The following is a 23,383-nucleotide window of genomic DNA, read 5'->3' as shown; positions in this document are numbered from 1 at the left end:
GAAAGACTGTTCGAACACTCGAACGTTCTACACAAGGTGAGGCTGTTCCCCACGAACTTCCCTGAAGTCCCCTGCCACACCAGGGGAACCACTGCCCTGACCAGCTGGGATGGGCTTGGGGAGGGTGGAAGCTTAATTCTCCCGTGGGGGGGGGGGGGGGGGAGGGGCCACATCCTTCCTGGCCAGTCTACACGCGCAGACACACACCCCCACTGACTGATGCCTCTGTGTCTGCTGAATAAAGCACTGTAGTGTGACAGGCCAGCCTCATCGCCACCTCTGGTGCACCGCTCAGCCCTCCCCCCGCCCCCCTCCCCACTTCATCCTCCTTGGACTGCTGGGCCTGAGAACATCCCATACTCTTGCACACATCTGCACCTGTGCACAAGGTGTTTCCTCCGGGGTGTGCCACAGACACCCCCATAACCCAGGTCACCTCCAGGAACCCTGCCCCCCCCCCATACCTCTGGCGTTGCGTTCCCTGGGGAACAGTGGTCGCTTACGTGTGTCTCCGCTACACAGGGACTTCATGCATCCTGTGCACATAACAGGCGTTCGGTAGCTATTGGGGTCGATGGCCTGCAGGAGGGCACCTGATGAGCCCAGCCCATGCAGGTAACAGACTTCTGAGAAATGGGTACAATTGTTCAGCAAAGCTTTTGTGGCCAGGCTAGGAGGAAGCCAGAAGGTTCAAGGCCACTGATGCCACTAGCCGTGTGCTATGGCTGAAGTAACAGGAGAAGAGACATGGGACTTCGTGAGGAGAAATGCACCAACGAGGACCGTTTGGGGAGAGATTAGTAGGGTGACTAGTTCATCCTGGCCTTAAAACTGGAAGTCCTGGGGCCCCTGGGTGGCTCAGTCAGTAGAGCTTCCAACTCTTGATTTCGGCTCAGGTCATGATCTCACAGTTCGTGGGATCAAACCCTTGTGTTGGGCTTCGCGCTGGCAGTGCGAGACTGCTCGGGATTCTCTCTTTCTCCCTCTCTCTCTTCCCCTCCGCTGCTGGCACAGTCGTGCTCTGTCTCGCGCGCGCACGTGCAATTAAAACAAGCTGGAAGTTCTGACTCCTCTTCAGGCTGGAGTCAATGAGGATGGTTGGCCATCCTAGCGAAGGGTGCCCTCAGCGGCTAAGACAGTCCTGACAAATGCAGACAGAGTACCCAGGAATAGGGCACTGGGACCTTGGAGGCTGGCCTCTGACCTAGCGACTCCACAAGTGGGGGCTCCTCCGCCCCCCTCCCCGTCTCCTGAGATGCCTCCTGGAGAGCTGACCTGGCCCTCCCAGCTCCTCAGTCTGGGGGATCTTGCCCCCAGAGCTTCTGAGCTGCTTGATCTGGGGCGTGGCCTGGGTCTCAGTGTCTGTGTGAATTTTCCATGCGAGTCTCCTGTGTTGCCAGGGTTGAGACCACTGCCCCAGTGCCTCCCAGGTGTGGTTGGTTGCTGTTCCCATCTAACCGGAAAGACGGGAACTCACAGGAAGCAACCAGAGGACAAAGTGACCTGCAGAATCCAGGTTAAGGGACAAGAGTCTAGAGAGCCTGTCACAGTGGGCTAACTAGGAGCTGCTTTCAGGGAGAGTGAGGTGGGGGCCTCAGGAGCTGGAGAGGCCACGCAGGGCACTGGTAATGAACTCTGACCAGCATTCAGGTGCCGAGAGGGCTGACGGGGCTGATGTGCCTTTGTGTGCTTGACTCACAGCTCCCAGCAAAAGTGCTGCTCACAGACCCAGGAAGCCTGAGGTGGGGCTGAATGGCTGGTGGGTAGTAAGTCATCAGAGACGAACGGTGTGCACTGTGCAGACGGGAGGCCACCCGCTCCCTCCCTTCCCTGTCCAGCCAGGACTGTGGATTCCTCGTTCTTTGCCCCCAGGACCGCGGGGGCAGGGCCCACCCACCCTCTGGCCCTGTTCTTGGCATGCATGCCCCACTAAGAGTGTCTCGTGCCCAGGGCGTGGTGCGGGGACGGAGAAAGGGTACCCGGGGGCTGGGCTTCTGTAGGAGGGAAGAAGAATCACCACCGCCCCTCAGACCTCTCCGTATCCGTGTGAATACCAAAAGGCAAAACCCTGAACCCACCCGAGGGTTGTCCAAGTTCTTGTTGCTGTATGCAAAGGGTGGGTGTAAAGTCAGTGTCCATGAGGATTCTTCCAGGAAACCATTTCTTCCTTCCCCCACTACTCCTTTGGCAGAGGGCAGCCTCTCTCACCACAGCCCAGGGGCTCTGGGGGACTCTTGGAAAGCAGTCTCCAGAGCTGAATTCCAGAATGGAAGTCATGGCCGCCTCCTTGGATGCAAAAAACACCTTGGAATAAATGTTCTGAGGTCACCCTCAGAACATTGGAGGGAACAGCACTTCATTAAAGATGTGGAAGGCCTAAGACATTCACTTAAGGGGAAAAAAGGAAGAGCTCAGTCCTAGTATTGTACCCTCTTAACATGAGAAGTCAATTTAATAATGACAAGAGATGTCATGGGGCAGTGATAGGTGCCAAGCAAGTGGGGTAGACACCAGAGACCGAGTTCAGAGGACTGAGTTCATCCAGATGGGGAGTTAGGGGCATGTGCACTTTCTGGGGCTGTGGTACTGACTGGCCTTCCTGGGGGAAATCAGGGAGGGGAGCGCCCTTTTCAGCTGGCTGGGTTTGGGTGTCCTGTGGAAAGAGTGGGGAGGTACTGGGGGGAAGCAGGAAAGGGGATGATGGAGGAAGGCCAGGAGGCGCTGGTGTGAGCGCCATGTAGGGACCCCTAGCTGTCGTCCTGCGACCAGAAATGTCAGAAGGAGCCCTGCTCGTGCCCTGGACTCTGGACCCAGGAGCCCCTGCCCAGTGAAGAGGGGTGCACGCTCCTAAGTGAACAGGGGTGTGTGTTCCTAAGACAGCCTCACCATGAGGGGCTGGTATAAGTCTGCTGGGGACTCTGGGTGGCCAGTCTCAGGAGCCCCCAGCCACCTGGGCTCCACCTTGACCTGGCGAAACCACCGGATGGACTTGGGTAAGGGGGGCTGGCACTGCCGCGTTCCCTAAGAACCGCCCCCCCCCCACCCCCCAGCTCATTGCTTGGTGCTGACCTGCAGAGGAGGCCCAGGGGAGAATCTGTCAGTCTGGGGCAAGGTACAGACAAGCTCATCTCTGCTGAGAGGGCAGGGACCCCAGATGTGATCTTCTGAGAGGCAACATGGTGTGGTGGGGAGGGTGGGCTGCAGATGGCAGGCGTGGCTGACAATCTTGGCTTTTCCACTCTTAGCAAGGGTAACCTAGGGCCTAGTCGCGCTCACCCATCTCTGGGTGTGTATGATGGGAGTAATGATAATACCTAATGGTGGTTCATATGCCCACACTTGGAACCTTGCCGGCCAGTGGAAGTGATTTGTAAGGAGGCAGAAGAGCTTAAGTGATGAAATCAAACGGTCCTGGGTATGCAGCTGGGCCCCATCCCTTACTAATGGTGGGACCCCGCGCAAGTCACGTGAACCAAAGCCTCTGTTCTCTTACCTTCCAGGGGTAAATGGTGCCCATCTCACAGGCCGGCTGGGAGCCCGTGAACACTGCAGTGTATATAAAGTGCCCGCTGCACAGGCTGGGACATAGAAAGACAGCGGCTGTCTTTGGTGCCATTAATCAGCCTTGCTGAGTCTGGGTGCTTCTTCGACGTGATGTGGTGGTGAGGCAGGGATCTGACACCTCTGAAGAAAGTACCTCCAGTTGCCCTGGTTTTGTGAATAGGTATAACATTGTGACATGCTATTGAGTTTGGTATCAGAAGACCTGAATTCAAATCCCCACTTTATTACTTACTAGTGCTCACCGCCACCCCCTCCCCCCCCCCCCCCCGTCTCTTTCTCCACCTCAGTATCCTCACGTGTGAAGTGGGGATGGTAATAATGACCTTCCTCAGAATCGCAGCGAGGACAAAACGACCAGGCACGTGCACCAGCGAGGATGCTCCGGATCGCGGGAACCGGCAGCCCCAATTCCAACCAGCCAAGCAGTAAGAACTTGCAGAGCTGGGACAGGCTGCGAGGTTGGTTGATTCAGGGCTCCGTGCCCTCGGGCATCAAGGGCAGGCTTGGGACTGTCTCGGTTCCCTGAGGACAGTGGGACTCTGGGGAAGGGATGTAAGAGAGGGGAGAGGGATGGTTGAGAGGTCAGACTGGGATTGCTTCCTGCTACAGTTCATTCATTTATTTGCTCAATAAACGCTCCTTGAGCCCCCACTGTGTACCCATCATGGGCTGGGCCCTGGAGTGCAACACGAGTTAAGGAGGCCCCACCTGCATTAGTGACCTGTTGTCGTGTAACCAGTCATCAGGACACAGGGGCTTAAAACGACACTACTCTGTTGTTACACCTCCTGGTTTCTAACAGTCTGGACTTAGGACAGGGCATGGCTGGGATGGGTCACCTCTGCTCCATGATGCTAGAGCCTCAGCCGGAAGATTCCACGGCCGGGGAGGAGAATCATCTGGAGATTCACTCCCATGTCTGGTGCTTGATGTCCGCTGCGCTCCTTAGCTGGGGCTGTCCATTGGAACCTCTACACAAGGCTTCCTCACAGCCTCATGTTCCAAGAGCGAGTGGCCCAAGAGAGAGAGAGCCAGGTGGGAGCTGCGTCCTTTCTGTGGCCAAGCCTTGGAAGTCACAGGACATCTTTCTGCAGTCTCAAGCCTCCCCCCCACTCCCCCACAGTGTGTCATCCATCAGCCACAGTGTGACGAAAGAGCAGGTGGGGTGGGATAAACCCATGGGTGTGGCCATCTCAGGGAAGCACAGTCGGCCACACTCCCCTTGAACAACGTGCCCATCTAGCTCACAACAGTAAAATACTCACCATAGGTACCAGGTAGCATCTACTCGCTGGGGGAAGCAATGGCACCGAATCCCTGGATGAGTCAGATTTGACCAGGTGCAGCTTGGGAGGAAGGTCTCCGAGGGAACAGTGTGAGCAGAGGGTGTGCCCTAGTGGGGGCAGGGCTCTGGCTTGGGCTTGAAGGCCAGGTACGGGGTATCTGAAAGCAGGTTCATTACTCTCTGCCCTGCTCCGTTCCCCACCCCTCTGCACAGGAGAACGTCCCTCTGTGTGCTCAGACGCCCCTGAGCTCGGGGGCAGGATGGCCCTGAGCAGCAGAGGCTGGTAGGATGGGGGCCGCCCCGGCATCTTGCCTGTCTCAGACCCTGTGCGGCAGCCTGGGAAAGTCCTGGGCTTGTCTCTGGGCGCGGGGGTGGGGATGGGGGACGGGTACCCTGTGCCACGGCAGGTCAGTTCAGTGGGCTGACACTTGGGGCTGAGATGAAAACGTCGGGTTCCAAAGCCCAGAACAGAGGGAAAGTGGAGCTGGAAGGGGTCCCTAGGGACCACCACGGCTGACCTCAGGGAAAGTGACTTGCCAAGGATCATTCAGCCAGTTGGTAATGGTCGGTCTGGAATCAGAGTGGAGGTCACCTACTCCCGGGCCAGTGTCCCGCCATTCCTGCTGCCTGTGGGCCACCTCCCCGGGCCATCTTGACCTGGTGCTAGTTTGTGGCCCTCAGCCCAACTACAATCCCCTGGCCTGGCACTGTCCCATATTCTCGCCAGGCACAGCTAACTGGGGTGGCAGGAGCCATACCAAAGGCTTTTCAGATTTGAGGGCCTCTCCCGAGCCCCTCAGATACTGACATGAACTGGCACACACATTGCCGGCTTGTGATGTCCCTTAGGGGACGCAGACGGCGGTGGACAGAGCCCATGACCACGGCTGGAATGGTGGGTTCCAGAGCGAAGCCTGGCGGTAGGTGTCATTCTCCCCATTACCCACTGAACTATATCTCATCCATCCAGAGTCAGTTTCTATGGCAACAGCAGAGTCCTTACCCATCATTTTCATCTGTAAAGATCCACCCCAGCTGCCTGAGGCCGGGCTCCTTGCCCAGCTGCACACCGGGCCCAGCTCTGCATCCCAGGTGTAATGGTGAATCGGCAGCCTGACAGCCGGGACCTCCTGGGAGGTGCCTGGTAGCTGGCATAGCCCTTGAAAATGACCGCATAATCGCTTCTTAACCGGGTTAGGAACTTGCTCCCAGTGGCCCCCTCTTGCTTCTGCGTCAGTCACCTCCCTCTTCTCCTCTGGAGCTTAGCATCGAAGACCTTCTCCATTCCCTTCTGCCCAGCCTCCAAAGCAAGATAATGCTAATCGAGGCTGCTCCGAAGCCAGCCGCTAACCTGCTAACCCCGGGGAGAGGGGAGCCTCCAGTCTGTGCCACCCGGATACACTCAGGGAGGAAACCCCGCCTCCGTGGCCTCAGGGCCAGAGAGCACTCTGTGTGTGGTCCGCGCCCCCACCCGCCAGCCCTGTTCTCGGCCTTGGCGGGGTGCTTCCCCCTCTAACCACCACCACCTTGACAACCCAGTTTCCAAGCCCACGCCCGCCAGGAAGTCTTCCTTTCTACACCGTTTTCCTCTGCATCCTCTCTGCATGCCTGTATTTGGTTTCTGCAACATAACTTTGAATATATTGTTTCAGGGACAGGGGAGATTCCTGAACCTTTCCCCCCACCCCCCTTTATGAAGCTATTTTTTGGTATATTTTCTGTACTGGAAAATTCTCGGATGGACCATGTTTATCTGCTCAGCATCCCACCTTTGGACTACAAGCCCTTAGCCCCTTTGCTGGTAACATAATCTCTTTCCTGTGTGACACCTGTTCCACGGGCTTCAGCCAGAGCTGCCTCCTCCAACAGGGGATGCACCTGAAACAGGCCTGGTCAATCCGAGGACTCTGTCCTTGTGCTTGGTTCGGGGATGACCACATGACCATGCAGAGCCAGTCAGAATCTTCCATGGTATTCTCATAGATGCTGCTGGTCCCCTGACCACTGTCCATTCTCCCTTTCATTCTCACTAACAGAAGCATAATTTTGTTAATCTAGCAGGAAGCCCAATTAAAAATACTTGACCTCTCTCAGGGCGCCCGAGTGACTCGGTTGGTTAAGCATCCGACTTTGGCTCAGGTCATGATCTCACAGTTTGTGAGTTCAAGCCCCGAGTCAGGCCCTGGGCTAACAGCTCAGAGCCTGGGGATTCTGTGTCTACCTCTCTCTCTGCCCCTCCCCCACTTGCACACGCACGCTCGCTCTCTCGCGCAAAAATAACCATTAAAAATTTTTTTTAAATATCTCTCCAGACTTTCTTTCTGCTAGAAGTGGTCATATCACCCAGTTCTCATCCATAAGATACGGGGAGAAGTTGCTGGGTGGATCTCCTGGAAAAGGATTTCAAAAGGAACTGACCCAGCTTGGTATGGCCCCCTTTAGCAGAAATCCTAAGGGATCAGTGTCTCTGTGAGATGAAGACGTCTTCTGCTGGAGGCCTTTCTTCCTGCTGTGTGGAGAGGCTGCCTGAGAATGAAACCCTCTAAGAGATGGGGGCTGGAGGGCGGACAGAGAAGAAGACCGTATCAGCTAGGGCCCCGGATTGAGCCACGCCTGAAGCCTCAGAATTTCCTAATTTGGGGAGCCAATAATCCCATTTCTACGTAAGCAGATTCACATTGAATTTCTGTCTGTGTCGGTGAAGGATCCCCAAAGGAAAATCTGCATAAGACCCACACCAAGTCTGTGTCTCTGCTCTCCCCTCCCCAGCTACCCACAGTATGAGATGTTAGGTGCAGAGCTGGCCCACCGCAAACAGACTTTGAGCCCCTCAAATCCTTTTCTCAACCAGAGTCAAATAAGAGCTTGAAAGCACTTAATATCTGAACTAGATGATATCAGGAACAGACTCTCCAGTTTTTATGGCCGGCTCGGCCCAAGCTCACCTTGGAGGCACTGCATGGTGTGGCGTCCCTTCGGCACTCACCTCCTCCAGGAAGCCTTCCAAACCAGCCCTTGACTCCATCATCCTTCCTACCTTTCTGATTACTTCCTTTCATTAGCCCTTGGGTCCAGCTGTACTCGGTCAGATGTATCATTTGAGCAGAGCTCAGACAAGAAAAGAGGGTCTGGACCGCAACCCTGCAGAGATGGAGAGTGGAGGGAAGAGGGGGAACTGCAGTTAGCAGGAGGGTGCGTCTCCGCCTCCAGGGAAAATCTGAAGAACAGCCCCTAAGATTAGTCCTGGATCAGCAGCCCTTACAGTATTCTAATTCAGATCCTGTCTCCTCCTGTGCAGCAATATAAACAGAAATCTTCTCCCGACATAAGGCCAGAATTCCGCCTTACAAGCTTTCTTATTTCCCCTGTTTCTTAACTGTTGTGTAACGATGGATCCTTTATTGGGAAGCTGGTCAAATCCGAGTAGGGGCTGAGGGGGTGGCCATGTGTGGACTGTCTCCTGGCCCCCCGTGGGTGGCAGTCAGCTATAGAGCCGATAGTATCGCGGGAACAGGATGGCACCGTCCTGCTCTCTTCCAACGTGCTGCAGTGTCCTTGTACTGTCTCGCCCCCATCCCTACGCTGAAGCCTTTTAAACAAGCCAGCTCAGTAAGGAGCAGATGTACATGAAGGAGTCAGGGAGCCATTCATTGTGGAAGGACAGATAACCTGGGGAAAGGCAGTGGGAGTGAGGTGGGTGAGGCTCCCCTCGGCGAGCTTACTTGCCAGAAACCACTGAGAGCTGACGGCGTGGGTGGGGAGGGGGAGGGCAGAGAGGACGGTAAGGGTCGGTTGGTTTGGTGGGAGAGGAGGGATTTGACGGGAGCCCCCGAATGCGAATTGAGTCTGTATTTGGTAGAAGAGGCAATGGGGAGACGAGGGCAGATCTTGGCTAGGAAAGAGACATGATAAAAATAGTGCTAATAATCCCGTCATCTGCATGTGGGAGGATGAGCGCTCAGGGGAAACGGAGGCGAGGTGCGAGGCCAGGGTTCCACACCGGGGATCAGTGTGCATGGTGACATTTACGGAAGCTGGATGGAGTTGAGGTCTGCGTGAGCGACCCCTCAACTTGTAGACGGGCTTTGTCTCCTGGAGGAAGGTGCTGGGGGCTGTGGCTCTGTTCCCCGTGCAGGGACTGGTGGCTTTGGAGATCAGCTGCCACCAAATGTCGCTGGATCTGGGCCCACCCCATGCAGCCCACAGAGTGCAGGTCTCCTTGTCCTCAGGTGTCCAGGACTTTCCATTGGCAGTGACTGCCCAGGGGGCCTCAGGGAGGACGGAAATGGGAAGCAGGCTGCGAAGAAGCTTTGGCCCAGGCAAACCAAACCCCTCCTTCGCAGGGCAAAGCAGAGAGGTGAAGAGCCTTTAACCTCACCATTTTGCAAGCATCCGTATCACACACCAAATGAGGGAGACGGGACACATTTGCGCAATAACTCGAGGCAGAGTCTCCATGGCAACAATTACCCAAAAATCCACCGCTGACAGTTGCAACAGCGGGAGCTAGCCAAGAAGACTCTGGGGGTGGGAGGCATGTGTGGGGCTCAGAGGACGGCTTCCTTTTATTCTTAAACTGAAGGAAGTGCTGAGGGCAGGCACCGAGGCATCTCAGAGCCTGACTAAGCCAAGAACAATTGGAAACTGAAGCTGGAAGGAGCCTTCAAGATGAGCCACTCTGAGGCCTGGCTGTGAACCACTCCAGGAGGATGTGCTGGCTCCGGGCTGGCGACTCGGCCACCAGGGCATTGCCCTTCCCCCGCCCACTCCGGGGGGACAGGAGTTCTTCCCGCCTCCAGCGGTCTTGGGATGGGGACACGGGAGGGACCCAACGTTCTGGGAAGCCAAAGGCTTCTGGGGAGTTTGAGTTTGCCTCCAGACTGAGTCCAGTCCTTAAAAACCTCACGCTTGATACGGGTTGGGAGAACCCAGCTCTAGCCACTCAGCCAGACCCCCACCCTGACTTGGCGGTGTGGCCCTTCAGCTCCCCCGACAGTGAAATGTGCCGCCGACTTTGAAAAGCTGTTCCGAGGCTGTGCAGGTAGCGTGACACGGGAACTGCTTTACCGAAGTAAAGCCCAACGCAAAGATAAGACAGGTCTGTAGGGCCGTGCAGGGCAGCCTGGCACAATCAGCTGTGGCACTCAAGGCTCTCCTCCTCAGGCAGAGACGGGTCCCAGGACAAGTGAGTCAGTGTCAAGAATGCAAGGAGGGACCTAGAGTGTGGCCGGAGAGAGATACAAGGAGGATGGTGGGAAGGTGGGGGAGTGACTTAGCAGAAGCATCGTCTGCTTCCTACCAGTAGACAGATGCACAGACTGAATGACAGAGGAAACTCAGAGGAAGACAGCAGAGCATACAACCTCCAATGTTTAAAATTTTCAATTTTTAATCAATTAAAAAAAATTTTTTAAAGAAGGTTGGCTCAAAGGGAAAAGTATTCTGCTCTCTTTTTAGAAAAAGCCAAATCCACCCCCCCCACCCCCACCTCTTTTCTACATTTCTTTCCCCGTGCTCCAGAGTCCTTGACTATTTTTCAGCCTCTCTAGCTCAGGCTGCATGAAAAACTCTAGAGAAAGGAGAGGTTTTTCATCATCTCCTTTAGAAAAGAGGAAATTTGTCTATCTTTAGAACAAATGGAAAGACTCTGCTGGGTCTCACCTGCATTTGGAAGTGAAACTTTGTGACCAACTCCTGGGCGTGGCAAACCCCTTCTGGTGAGTTTGGTGAGAAGGGATTAAGCTAGAGCATCTCTTGAGCACTTTTCCTGTTCCAGCCTCCCCCCTGTGCCATCCCACCCTCTGCCCCAAACCTTTTCCCTTCCCTTTTTCTCCCCCTAACCATGGAAAGTCCTCCCAGCCCTGGATGTCCTCAGAAGCCATTCTCTCCCTTCTGGACTGAGCAGGGAAGAGAGAGATACAGGAGTGAGGCCACATCAAGAAGATTGGCTGCGTCCTCAGGCAGGAGCCCCCAGGGCAGAATGCAGAGGGATCGCCATGGTCCAGGCTTTGGAAGAGTCCAGAAGCTCAGCTGGGTCAGGACACTCGAAAGAGGCCAGCCTCTTAGGACTGACCAAACTCAGTGATGAACCACCAGAAAGCCTCTTCCTAAATTCGGAACGGAAGGAATGAAGGATGTCTGTTCAGTCACTTAGGCTACACATGCTCACTGTTCTGGGGACACATGGCCGGGTGTCAGGAGACCGACGAAGCCAACACGGAGATGGGAAGGTCACCTGAAGGACAGAAACCAGAGCAAGGAGGCCGCAGTCCTGAGGGGTGCAGTATGCAGTCACCTCTTCAGTGGCCCAGAAAGCTCGGCTCTCCCTTTCATTCATTCTTTCAGCAGACATTCGTGGCATATCTACTATGCAGGTCCTACCTAGGGACGGCGGACACAGTAGCGGGAGGGAAAAAGGCAGGTGTGGAACTCTGCGAGGGACACTGTTAAGAGAATGCAGAGACAAGCCACAGATTGGGAGGAAATATTTGCAAATCACGTATCTGCCAAAGGACTATAACTATCATATGTAATGGATTCTCAAAACTCAGCAATGAGAAAACAACCCCACTTAAAAAATGAGCAGGGGCATTTGGACGGCTCAATTGAGTGTCCCACTCCAGCTCAGGTCACGATCTCACGGTTCATGAGTTCGAGCCCCACATCGGGCTCGCCGCTGCCAGTGCAGAGTCTGCTTCAAATCCTCTGTCCTTCTCTCTCTCTCTCTGACCCTCCCCTACTCATGCTCAGTCTCTCAAATAGGAATAAACATTTATTTTTTTAATTTTTTTTTCAACGTTTATTTATTTTTGGGACAGAGAGAGACAGAGCATGAACGGGGAAGGGGCAGAGAGAGAGGGAGACACAGAATCGGAAACAGGCTCCAGGCTCTGAGCCATCAGCCCAGAGCCTGACGCGGGGCTCGAACTCACGGACCGCGAGATCGTGACCTGGCTGAAGTCGGACGCTTAACCGACTGCGCCACCCAGGCGCCCCACATTTATTTTTTAAAAATGAGCAAAAGACACTTCACCAGGGAAGAGATACAGATGGTAAAGAAACTCCTGAAAAGCTGTTCAACATCATCATTCACTAGGAAATACAAATTTAACCCACAATGAGATACCATTACCCACGTGGAAAGGCACACATACAAACAACACACACACACACACGCACACACACACACACACACACAACTGACAATACCAACTACTAGTGAGGGTGTGGAGTCACTAGAACACCCATACATTGCTGACGGGAATGCAAAACGTAATCGCTGCCGTGGAAAACAGTTCGGCAGTATTTTTATAGAGCTAATCATACACTTTCCGTGTGACTCAACAAAGCTCCTCCAAGGTATTTTCCAAAGAGAAATTAAGACTCTTGTTTGCACGTACACACAAAAACCGTGTGTGAATATTCATGTTGGCTTTATTCGTAGTCACCAAAAACTGATTCAGCCCATATGTCCTTCAACCGAAGACAGACGGAAATAAAAATTAAATGAAAAAAAAGAATGGTGATACATCCATATGACGGAATGCCGCTCAGCAACAAAAAGGAATGAACGGTCGACACTTGCAGCAACCTGGATGTATTAGGCTAAGTGCAAGGAGCCAGACTGAAAAGGCTACATGTTGTATGATCCCACTTATCTGATATTCTGGAAAAGAAAAACCACAGGGACGAAGAACAAATCAGTACTTGTCACAGGCTAAGGGAAGGAAGGGGGTTTGACTACAGAGTGGGAGCACGAAGAAGCTTGTTTGGTAGAACTGTATCTTGATTATGTTGTTGATTACACAACCCTGAACATTTGTTCAAGACTCATACTACTGTCCATATCCCCCCCCACAAAAAAGTGAATTGTACTGAATGTAAATTTAAAAATAAACATACTGGGGCACCTGGGTGGCTCAGTTGGGTTGAGCCTCGGATTCTTGATCTCAGCTCAGGTCTTGATCTCAGGGTCGTGAGTTCAAGCCCTGCACTGGGCTCCATGCTGGGCATGAAGTCTACCTAAAAATAAATTACTTAAAATAAATTTAAAAACTAAATAAAAATTTAAATAATAGTAATAAATAAGTAAACATATTTATAGGGGCTCCTGGGTGGCTCAGTCAGTTAAGCTTCTGACTCTTGACTTTAGCTCAGGTCATGATCTCATGGTTTGTGAGTTCAAGCCCCACATCAGGCTGTGCGCCGTCAGCACGGAGCCTGCTTGGGATTCTCTCTCTTCCTCTGTCTCTCCCTCTGTCCCTCCTTCTGTCCCGCCCTCTCTCTCCCCTCCTCCCCTGCTGGCTCTCTCTCTCTCTCTCTCTCTAATAAATGAATTTTTAAAACATGAAAACATACCAGTAAAAATATTCTATTTTTAAAATCCAGCTGCATTGTATGTGCCTCACATATCGACAGGGAAAACTTGCAAGGAAAAGGTTTTCAAAAAGATACACGAAGAAAATATTAACCAAAATAAAGCTGGTATAGAAATATTAATACCCAACAACATGTACAGCTTTCATTTAATACTTAGTATGCGGAGTCCTGTCCGAGGCCTCTGGGGGGATATGGGAGAAAAAAACTTGACACCCATTCCAGGGGACTATAGTTCGGGAGGTGTCCACATGACTCTAAATTATATGGGCAACAAATAATTTTTGTAATTCTGTGCAAACCCAGAAAGAGGTGGTACTTCTAAAGAAGAGACAAGGGAGTGAAGAATACTTGGAATTCTGATTGTAAAAATCATTTATTGATCAATGTAGCCGTTGTTTCCAAAGACACCTGCCAGTGAACCATGCCTCCAGTATTCATGGCCTTGCATAGTCTGTCCTCCCGCAATGCATCTGGACTGGCTCTGCGAGTCATATTAATAAATAGGATGTGGCAGAGAAGAAAATACCCCAATTCTGAGCCTAAGCCTTATGAAGGCTTGGCAACTGTGCTTCTGAGCTTTGGGGACAAAAGCTGGGCACTAGACAGACGACCTCTAGATGGCTGCAGTTCTTGCTGACAGAAGATCTGCCCAGCGGGCCGACAGTCTCCCAGTCAACCCACAGAACCATGAAGACATAATAAAGTGGTTATTGTTTCAAAGCTCAAATTTCTGGAGCTAGTTATAGATAGATAACCAAAACAATCACTTCTGAAGTGTGCCAGACATCGTGTTTGCTAATCATTTTCATAAGTGATGTTATTTAATCCGTTCAACAAATACTTAGAGATATGTGTCATTAACCCCCATTTTACAAATGAAGAAACTGAAGTTTGGAAAGAATGTCTTACGACTAAGAATGAGCAGAAGCAGGGCTTGAATCCAGGGCCCTTCTTGATGTGGACTCGACATTCCCAACCATCACATTACATGGCCAAGTGGGGAAGTCGAAGGCTGAAAAACACAAAACATTTCGGAGTGAATCACGATGTCTCCCCTAGTGTGAGCTCTTTATTTATTTATTTATTTACTTATTTATTTACTTAATTATTAAAAATTTGTTTAATGTTTATTTATTTTTGAGAGAGACAGAGAATGCAAGTGGGTTAGGGGCAGAGAGAGAGAGAGGGAGACACAGAATCTGAAGCAGGCTCCAGGCTCTGAGCTGTCAGCACAGAGTCCAATGCGGGGCTCAAACCCACGAGCTGTGAGATCATGACTTGAGCCAAAGTTGGACGCTCAACCGACTGAGCCACCCAGGTGCTCCTAGTGTGAGCTCCTTTTAAGCTTTCCCCTCATTGTCTTTTTCATCCTGGACTACTGAGAAGTGAAGGAGATTCTGGAAAGATGATCAATAAGTAGGCGGATGGTATAAATTGGAGATTTTATTATGGTTTTGACACATTTCATAACAAGCACTAATCATCATCCTCGGCGTTCAGTTGTCATTTGAGAAAATGTAAACGCTACATCTGCTCACTGCCTGCCTTTTCTTCCAGACAAAAGAACACATGTTCCTAACAAGGGAGTGTATTTTCTTCCTCACCCTCAGTCACCACTAGAGAAGCCTGAGCTTTGAGACAGTGAGGAATGACCTCATCTTTATAGGCTCTCCTCTCCCCCACAGCCCAGGCAAGCTTCCAGAACCACTCTGGGCCCTCCAGGTTTTAGAGATCATCTTGGTCCCCACCTCAGGTTCATAGATGAGAAAACAAAGGTCCAAACAAAGGAGGTGTGGCTTCATCAAAAATATACTGAGAGCTGGCTGTGGCAGGGTCAGGCTAGGACCACATCTCCAGATTCCTTTTCCAGTGCTCTCTGAAGCCCAAGACCCCCTGGAGTCTCCTCTCTAGCTGCAAGCAAGCCCTAGACTCCTGATGGAGGTGACCTGAGTCTAGAAGTCTGGAAGAGTGCTGAGAACAGCCAGCTCTTTTGAGCCCAAGACCTCAGCAGCCAAATGTTCAGCACTATAGACAGCTCCACCAGCCTATTTACTTGGGAAGCTCTTTGCCCTACGAAGAAGTGTCAAGGGAGAGAGAAAATTATTGGAATGATTTTGGAGAGAATCTAGTCCACCTCCCTCACTTCGCACGGGAGGAAACCCAGGAAATGATTAGTCCAAGATCACACGGCAAGTCAGCACGAAGCTAGAGAGGAGCCCCAGTAGCCCATCTCACACCTCTTCAGGGCCCACAGATACTTGGTCCCCATGACTTACTAGTGGCACAGCCAGAGCTTGAATCAAGGTCTCCAAAATCTACATCTCTTGCCTTTGGGGATGGCAAGGAACGAAAAGAAAAAAAGAAGTAAAAAGAAACTGAAAAAGCACCCGGCCCTGATGGAAAGGCCTGTGATTTGGCCTCTAACTTCAAGTCCTGGACAGGAGCTTCCTACTTCCCTAAGGTGATGTGGCCTTTTAGAAACAATCTAGTTACCATGGCAACCTCATCCCAGGTTTCATCTCCACGGCAATTCACTTTTTTCACCCGTCTGTTAAGTCCACATGTGATTGCCCATATGTACATTGCAGAAAAATTAATATACGATCACATTTTTTAGAAGTGCAATATCTCATTATCCCAGGCTGCAATCAGGAACATAACAAGGCAGGATCCGGGGTAGACAGGGCCCGTGGCATCAAAGACCCAGAGCAGTCTTTGGGGGCCTCTCAGCCTTCTCGCTACCATCGCGAACCTTTCCTCATCTTTCCAGATCAGCGCACCTTAAGCTCACCCTGGGTATAAAAAAGTTCTCCTTTTCTGTGTCCTCCCTGGTGTCCTGCCCATGACACAACCTCAGAGTGGCCTGGGACAGGAAGGAGGCTGATCCTTCTGACCGCAACCTCTACAGGACCCAGGAAGGCCTCCTCCTGCTTGCTTTGGCCCTGCATCTCAGTTGAGGGCATCCCTGTTTCCGCCTTTTGTGACAGACCACATTGCATGCCTGAACTGCGGACTGTGGGCACCTTCTTCAATACGACCTAATCGGCCAACTACTGTCTAGGAAATCGCCATCATTTCTAGTCCACTGAGGGCACCCTTCCTATTTTCCAGTAATGCTATGGATTTTCTTTACTGTCAGTCCTGATGTTCGTAATGATGTAGAGCCGGCTGGAGTATTCTGTCTACCATTTCGACCTAACCCTCTCCTGCTCTCTCTACTTTATTTTTTAGAATAACAGTTTTCGCCATATGGCCTGTCAAATGATGGTGCTGGGTTGTTTCTCTCGCCCTCATCTTCTTCATCATCAGTAATAGTCCCTTTCATGCACGGGGCGTTGCCCTCACATGTGCAGCAGAGAAAAGGGAGAAGTGCTCACAAAAATATTCCTCCAACATCCCAAACAACAAAACAGAAAAATCAAGGCATGGTCTCACTTCCAAAGCTCGATGAAAATTATGAAATGTACCAGCTATTCACCTTCCAAATACCTTTTGAGCTCAGATAGACCTGAATCTGATTCTACCAATGATTAGCTGTGGTCTTAAATGAGTGATCTAAGCAATCTGAGCCTTGCTTTCTCAAAGATGACAGCAATATCTGCCCTACAGAGATTATTAGATATGGGCTATAGAAAAATCAGAAAGGATTATGAGATAAAACAGGAAAACTGCTTCACACCATTTCTGGCATGTGAAAGATCTTCTCTAAATGGCAAGTATGCTTATTAGCACCTAAAAGGGGAATCATTCCCATGAAAATTTTATTTGTCTCTGACTAAGGAGAACGCCCACCCTTCTCCTCGTGTTTGATTTGATTACATATCCTTGATTCCTATGATGAGTGCGGCCCCTTGAAAGCAGGGGGCTGTGTCCTCAGTTCAACAAAGGTTTGTGATATTCCTAAACTAAATAAGGCACCATGGTGAGTGCTGTAGAAAATACATACACAGGGAAAACAGCTCCGGTCCTCAGGGATAATGCAGTGAGGGAGACAGACATGAACACCAGCGTCCATAACGCAAGGCAGAGAGAGGCCCATGCCATCCACCTTGGCAGTGTGCCTGGTGGTTAGGAGTGGGAGCTCAGAAACCAGTCTGCCTGAATTCGGGATCCCAGCTCCACTTCCTGGCGGTACAATCTCAGACTAGTCTCTTACCCTGAGGCTGGGCCTCAGTTTCCTCAAATGTAAAATGAGGAACTAGATGGTACTAGATGCCACTAAATGGTACTAGAAGCCACCTCTTAGGACAGTTAATATATGAACAGAGCACATAGAAGGGCTCAGTAAACATTACTGTTATGTAGATATACGAAGATATGTGATAGAAGAGATCAAAATTCTGTTTCATGGATGAGGCTGCACTTGAGCTTGACCTTGGAGAATGAGCAGTTATAAGAGACAACGGAGGGGAAGAAAAGCATTTGAGGGAAGCAGAGCCCCGGGAGCCACGGAGTGTGAACTCTGTAGCATTTTCAGAATGGAGACTGGGGGCCAGATCACCGGAGCCGAGAGAGAAATGCCGTGAAAGGGGCTGGCACAGAGCTTTAGGACAGCCCCTGCGAGGTCAACCAGCATCAGCATGATACTCGCAACCAGTTACCCAACACCTCCTGTGGGCAGAGCGCCGCGCCCAGCTCAGCCATCGTTGTCTCCTGGAATCTTCTCAACAAACACAGGAAGCAGGCTTTATGATCCGAGTTTGACAGATGAACAGTGTGACTCAGAACACTTCATTAACTTGCTGCTGGTTCTGTAAAGTCTAAACTCATTCCCTTTCCTTCGCCTGCTCCCCGACACCAGCGCCCCTGCACGGATGGTCACACGGGTCTTCAGGACACAGGTGGCAAGCAGGGACTACATAAGACCGAAACACCAAGGGCTTCTCTCTTGGGATCAGCACCACCTGACGGGTCACTGAACAAGGAAGGGCCTCCTGATTCTGAAGCCTGTTTCTACCCGCAGATGTTCTGCTGCAATTGGTCTGGGGGGTGCGATATGAGCAGCAGGGCTTTGAAAGCTCAGCTGGGTAATTCTCACGAGCTGTCAAGTTGGAAATCATGGGTCCAAGGGGAGGCCTTGCACCAAAAGCATTGCTGCTGACGCCTGGCCCTTGCTGTGGCTCTCCAGACCTGCTCCAATGGCTCCGTACTGGGCCTCTCCTGCAGCAGGGAGCGGGGCCGTGGTGGAGGCCTCCACGGCTGGGTCCTCAGCCCTCCACTTCTGGGTCCCTCTTCCTGTCCCATGTCTTTCCTCCTCGTTGCCCTTCCCAGGTCCCCAGAGCCTTCTTATGGCCCAAACTTCCCCTTCCCCATGAGGGACCAATCTGGCTGCCCTCCTGGAAAGGACTCAAGACCCCCAAATTGATCCCATTTCCCTCCCTGATCCTGGCCAGAGCACCACCCTCTTTTCCCCTCTGTGGGGCCCACACAGAGCAAGGCAGGGAGACTGGCTGGTTTCAGCAGGAGGGACTGATGGCATTTCTTTCCCTCCCTCTCCCGTTCCACGGTAGGGGTGAAGCTTTGGGAAGCAGAGAGAGGGGTAGAGCCCAGGGCCCAGTTTTGAGGAAAGGTCGCCCTTCCAGGGAGGCCTGGGCCTGGTGTGGTGGAAACCAGACAGCAGAGTCCACGTGGGGAGGGGAGGAAGCCCCCTCGAGGCTGGTAACTGCTTTTTCTTCGAAGCCCAGCCATAATCACCCTCAATGTTGTTACGGTAACAGGACCTGGAACAGGAAAGGAACCCCAGCAAGAAGGTGAGGGTTGCAGGTAAGATCCCTGGAAGCCGTGCTGAACTTCACCTTTGGAGCGCATGTCTGTCAGCCTGGCCCAGCTCAGCAGGAAAACCAGCAGTTTGCACAGCATGACCCGCAGTGATGGAGGCTGTCCCCTGCCTGGGTGGCTGTGGCGTCAACATCCGGGTCCCATGTCCTGGGCTTTCTGCCCAAGCTTTCCCCTGCCAGACAGGCCCCAGGAGAAACGCAGGTTCACAGCCAGCCTGCAAGCTCCCATCAGAACCCTGTACCCCCAAATAGGTTTCGTCTAAATAGATTTGCTGGTACCCGCCCCCCAAAATAGAGGTCATCATCAGTAAAAGGTAAAGTGGGAATAATGCTAGTATCTGCCCCAAAGGATTGGTATGAGGATGAATTTAGATAATGCCCTTAAAGTGAGTAGCACAGTGACCATACTAAATAAATAAATAAACAAACAAACAAATAAATAAATAAAGGTAGGTTACCATCGTTGTAATCTGGTTTGTGGAATACATCGCCCTTTTGGGTGGAAAGGAAGATTCAAGGTTCTGGTGTCCGAGGCTGTCTCTGTGTCAGAAGCTGTCCATTGGTCTGCCCGGCTGGGCCAGCCTAGGTGTGGATAGCTCCAGGGGTACCAGTCCCCAGTGATGTGGTCTTTGACTCCTCCAAGATGGTAGGACACACGTAAAGCCAGACGATCGTCTTATAGGAGCTGGTTTCCTGACTCTTGCTTATTTTTTTTTTCCTCAGCATTCCAGAGTGTTCCCCATGGATTAAACTCTCCATTTCTATGCACTGGAGTTACAGATTCCTCTGAGTTTGGAGGCATATGGCGGCAAGAGTAAGCAGGTGCTTCCTCAGGGCACTTCCCCAGTGGTCATGCCAGAGGCCTAGATGCTTGCCTGGCCTCTGGAGTTCAGGGATCTGGACATCCCACATATCCCTCGTGACCTTGACTAACAAGAGAGAATCATGAGCTGCACTCAAGGGATGCTATTCGGAAATCCTTCTAAAGTCCTTTGTATAAAATGTGTGTGTGCACGTGCACACATACCTTTTTCCCCAAATTGGAATGCTGGATGTGGGCTATTTGTGTGGGTACCCACAACCATCACGCTTCCTTCTTTCCCTCTGAAACCCCCCCTTAATGCTCAAGGCTGCCCTTGGTCTGCTGCTCAGTTGGGGTCTGGGGAGGTTCAGGGAGGGTGACTCCCAGCAGCCAGAGGAGCATGGCTGTGCCAAGTGGGCTCCAACAAACAAGTGGGAAAGTGAGTGGCTGTCCTCCATTGCAGGGGCCATCTTGCTAGTGAGAGCACCCGACCCCAGAAATTGCATCCCTTGGGACACCCAGCAGGGGCAGGGGGGCTCAGTCTGGTTGAACATCCAACTCTGGATTTCCACTCGGGTCATGATCCCAGGGTCATGGGATCAAGCCCCGCGTTGAGCTCTGCGTTGAGCATGGAGCCTACTTAAGATTCTCTCTCTCTGGGCTGGCATGTCACCTCCCCCACCCTTTAGGTACAGGTGTGACCTTGAGCCCCTTGCCTAACCTCCTTGGGCCTCAGATTCACCACCAGTGAAAGGTAAAGTAGGGATAATGCTAATATCTGCCTCAAAGGATTGTTATGAGGACGAAATTGAATAATGCCCAGTTTTAGCCCTTCCCCAGATCAGACGCTTGCAGACAGTGGAGCCACGCACTCGCCCTTGGCCGATGAGTGGCATCTTTCTAGCCCGTTAACACCGCTTTACTCTAATTCTGCATCTCCAAGAGGTGCCTGGGTTCTGGGCAACGGGGTATCTCATAATGGGGGACTGAAAATTCCCTGAATACAGCTGCATATGGAGGTCATTTTCTGCATTTTAAATGTCCTGGGTCCTCCGCGCCACAAAGCCCTCTCCCACCCTTGCATCCCCCCACCCCCACCCCCGGCAGCAAGGGCATTTCTTCCCGCTACTCCTGCTCCACACAAGGATGGTGTCCAAGCAAGCCCTTAGATGGGGCTTTGGCCTTGTAATTTAACTAGATCTAGCGCCCCACCAACCCCCCGATTAAATTTTTATTCACTGTTCGGATATATTAATTTTGCTTTTCTTCCCTTTTGCAGGTAAGTCACTGATTTTTCTTTTTTTTCCCCTCACGGAATAGATTCCAATTTCCCAAAGATTTAAATAATCTCCCCAGCTGTCTGGCCATCCCGCAGGACCTGCCCGTTCCCCTCCAGGACTACGGCCTCCTGGCCTCCTCCAAGTGGGGTCTCAAGAGCCCCCCACCTACCCTCCACGGCTCCGCAGTCAGGCGGCCAACCCGCCTGTGAGGTACACAGCGCACCCACCCCGCCCCAGCCAACACACCTTACACTTACACACACACTCCGTGAAGGGTTGCGAACGGGAAGCCGCCGGAAGCCAGACGGCAGCAGGTTTATTACCACGGTTCTTTTCAAATGCAAAATCCGGCCCACGAGCTCAGGGAATCGGATTCATCAACTTGCCCCACCCCGCAACTCACCCGCACACGGACGCGTCTACGTACGCACAAAACTCCCCCGCACGTGACCTCAGCCCCACGCAGCCTCCCACGACCTCTCCCACCCCGCCACGCTGAGGCGCACACTGGACCCAGCCGGGTGTGGAAGTCCCTTCCCGCGCCACCGCCTCGAGTCTCACGGTGTCCCCGGGCCGGGGCGCCCCGAGGCCCGTCGCTGTTCTTCGCGCGGCCCGCCGGGCGGCGGCGGCAGAGCCCGGGAGGGGCACGAGGGTCCCGGTCTCCCTTCTCGTCCGCTTGCGGCCGGGCTGGCGGGGACGGGCCGAGGCGGCCTCAGTACAGCCCCAGGATGGCGGCGCCCACGTCCTTGGAGGGCCGGCGCTCCTCCACCAGAAAGTTGATCATACTCTCCGACTTGATGAGCAGGTTGCAGCCCAGGAAGAACACGCCGAAAACCACGGTGAGCGACAGCACGCAGAGCACAGCGATCTGCGCCACGCGCGACACCCACAGGCTGCGCTCGTCGGGCGCCAGCCCCGCGGGGACCCCGTCGGTGGCGGCCAGCGGCGCGCCCCCGGGGCAGCAGCCCAGCCACGTGCCCAGCCCGTGGCTGCGGTTCCCCAGGGTGGCCCCGCCGCCGCCGCCCAAGCCGCCCGCCGCCTCCAGGCCGCTGTGGTTCAGGAAGGTCGCGTTCATCGCGGCTCGGCGCCGGGGGTCTCGGCGCGCCGGCCGGGGCGCGCGGGGAGGCTGGCCGGCGCCCGCGCTCCCGGAGATGCTGGGGTCCAGCCGCGGGCGGGGAGAGGGGAAGGCGGGAGGCCGCCCGCGCGCCGGCACCCCTCGGGCCGCCTGGCCCTGGGCACCGGGCGGGAAGCGGCGGCCCGGAGGAACGAGCAACAGGCTGCGCGGGAGCTGGAGCCGGAGAGCCGAGCGCGGGTCGCAGTTGCCTGCTGCGCGGCTCGCCGGCCCCGCCGCCCCTCCCCTAGCAACGGCCCCGCCCCCTCGCGCCTCCTTCCTGCTCCCCCCCCCCGCGGCGCCCCCCCCCGCGGCGCCCCCCCCCCCCCGGAGTGCTCTGGGTCCGAGAAGCGGGCAGCCCCGCCCCGGGGGCAGTGGCGGAGGGTTTCGGGCTGGGAAATCTCCCCGAGGCGCCCATCCCGGGAATCGGTGCTCGTGGCGGTTCAGCTCCTGAAGTCGGCCCTAAATTTCTGCTCCGCTCTTGGGCTCCCAGTAAACCTTCCTGGACATCAGAGAAGTAGCTCTCACCCCCGGCGTTGGCTGCCCTCTCCGCTCTCCCTTCTCCATTGGGGCGGTGGCGCTGGGTCCGAGCGGTCCCACCACGCCCCTACCCGCTCCTCGCTGCTGTCCCCAGGCTGAAAGCAGTGGCTGCGGGGCGTGCTGTCTTCGTCCTTCCCACCCCACCCCCATCCTGCCCCATTCGATTTTTTATTTTTAATTCAAAAAGAAGTTACTGAGGTCTTCCCCCCTCCCCCGCGTTCCTTTTGGCAAAAAACGCACCATTGCAAACTAGAAAGTATGGATTAGCAAAATGAAAAAAAATCGAAAACCTCAAAATCCTACCCCCCAGAGTGTCGACGTTATCACCTTGGTACAAAATCTGGGCTTTTTTTCTTTGCGAGTCTCCATACATTTATTCAAATAGAGGTGCGTTGTTAGTACCTACTGTTTTGTCATTTAATTGTGTATCTTTTCGTAGTGATAAATATTCATCTACAACAGTGGTTCTGAATATTCTGGAGGACTTATTATGTCGGGGTTGGGGGCCCCAGAATGTGCATTACTAATACCCTCACAGGTGATGTTCATGCTGCTTCCGGGTCCTGCTTTGAGAACTACTGATCTGTAATACAATTTTTAGTGAAGGAATGGTGTTTCAAGGGTAGAGACTACTACCATTTATTT

The 23,383-nt window shown here is 53.1% G+C and overlaps 2 protein-coding genes across 6 annotated transcripts in view; one reads left to right on the top strand and one right to left on the bottom strand.

The window, feature by feature from the left end:
• GOSR2 (golgi SNAP receptor complex member 2) overlaps positions 1-23,383 on the top strand; it is a 68,121-nt gene that overhangs the window by 19,807 nt on the left and 24,931 nt on the right. The gene's annotated exons all lie outside the window — the stretch shown is intronic.
• Positions 21,213-22,414, bottom strand: RPRML (reprimo like). Its single transcript, XM_043584851.1, has one exon. The coding sequence runs from the start codon at positions 22,160-22,162 to the stop codon at positions 21,800-21,802; it is 363 nt and encodes a 120-aa protein (XP_043440786.1). The 5' UTR covers positions 22,163-22,414; the 3' UTR covers positions 21,213-21,799.

The sequence above is a fragment of the Prionailurus bengalensis genome, chromosome E1 (genome assembly GCF_016509475.1).
Source record: "Prionailurus bengalensis isolate Pbe53 chromosome E1, Fcat_Pben_1.1_paternal_pri, whole genome shotgun sequence".
NCBI classification, from domain to species: Eukaryota; Metazoa; Chordata; class Mammalia; order Carnivora; family Felidae; genus Prionailurus; species Prionailurus bengalensis.
This window is presented reverse-complemented; position numbering and strand designations above follow the sequence as displayed.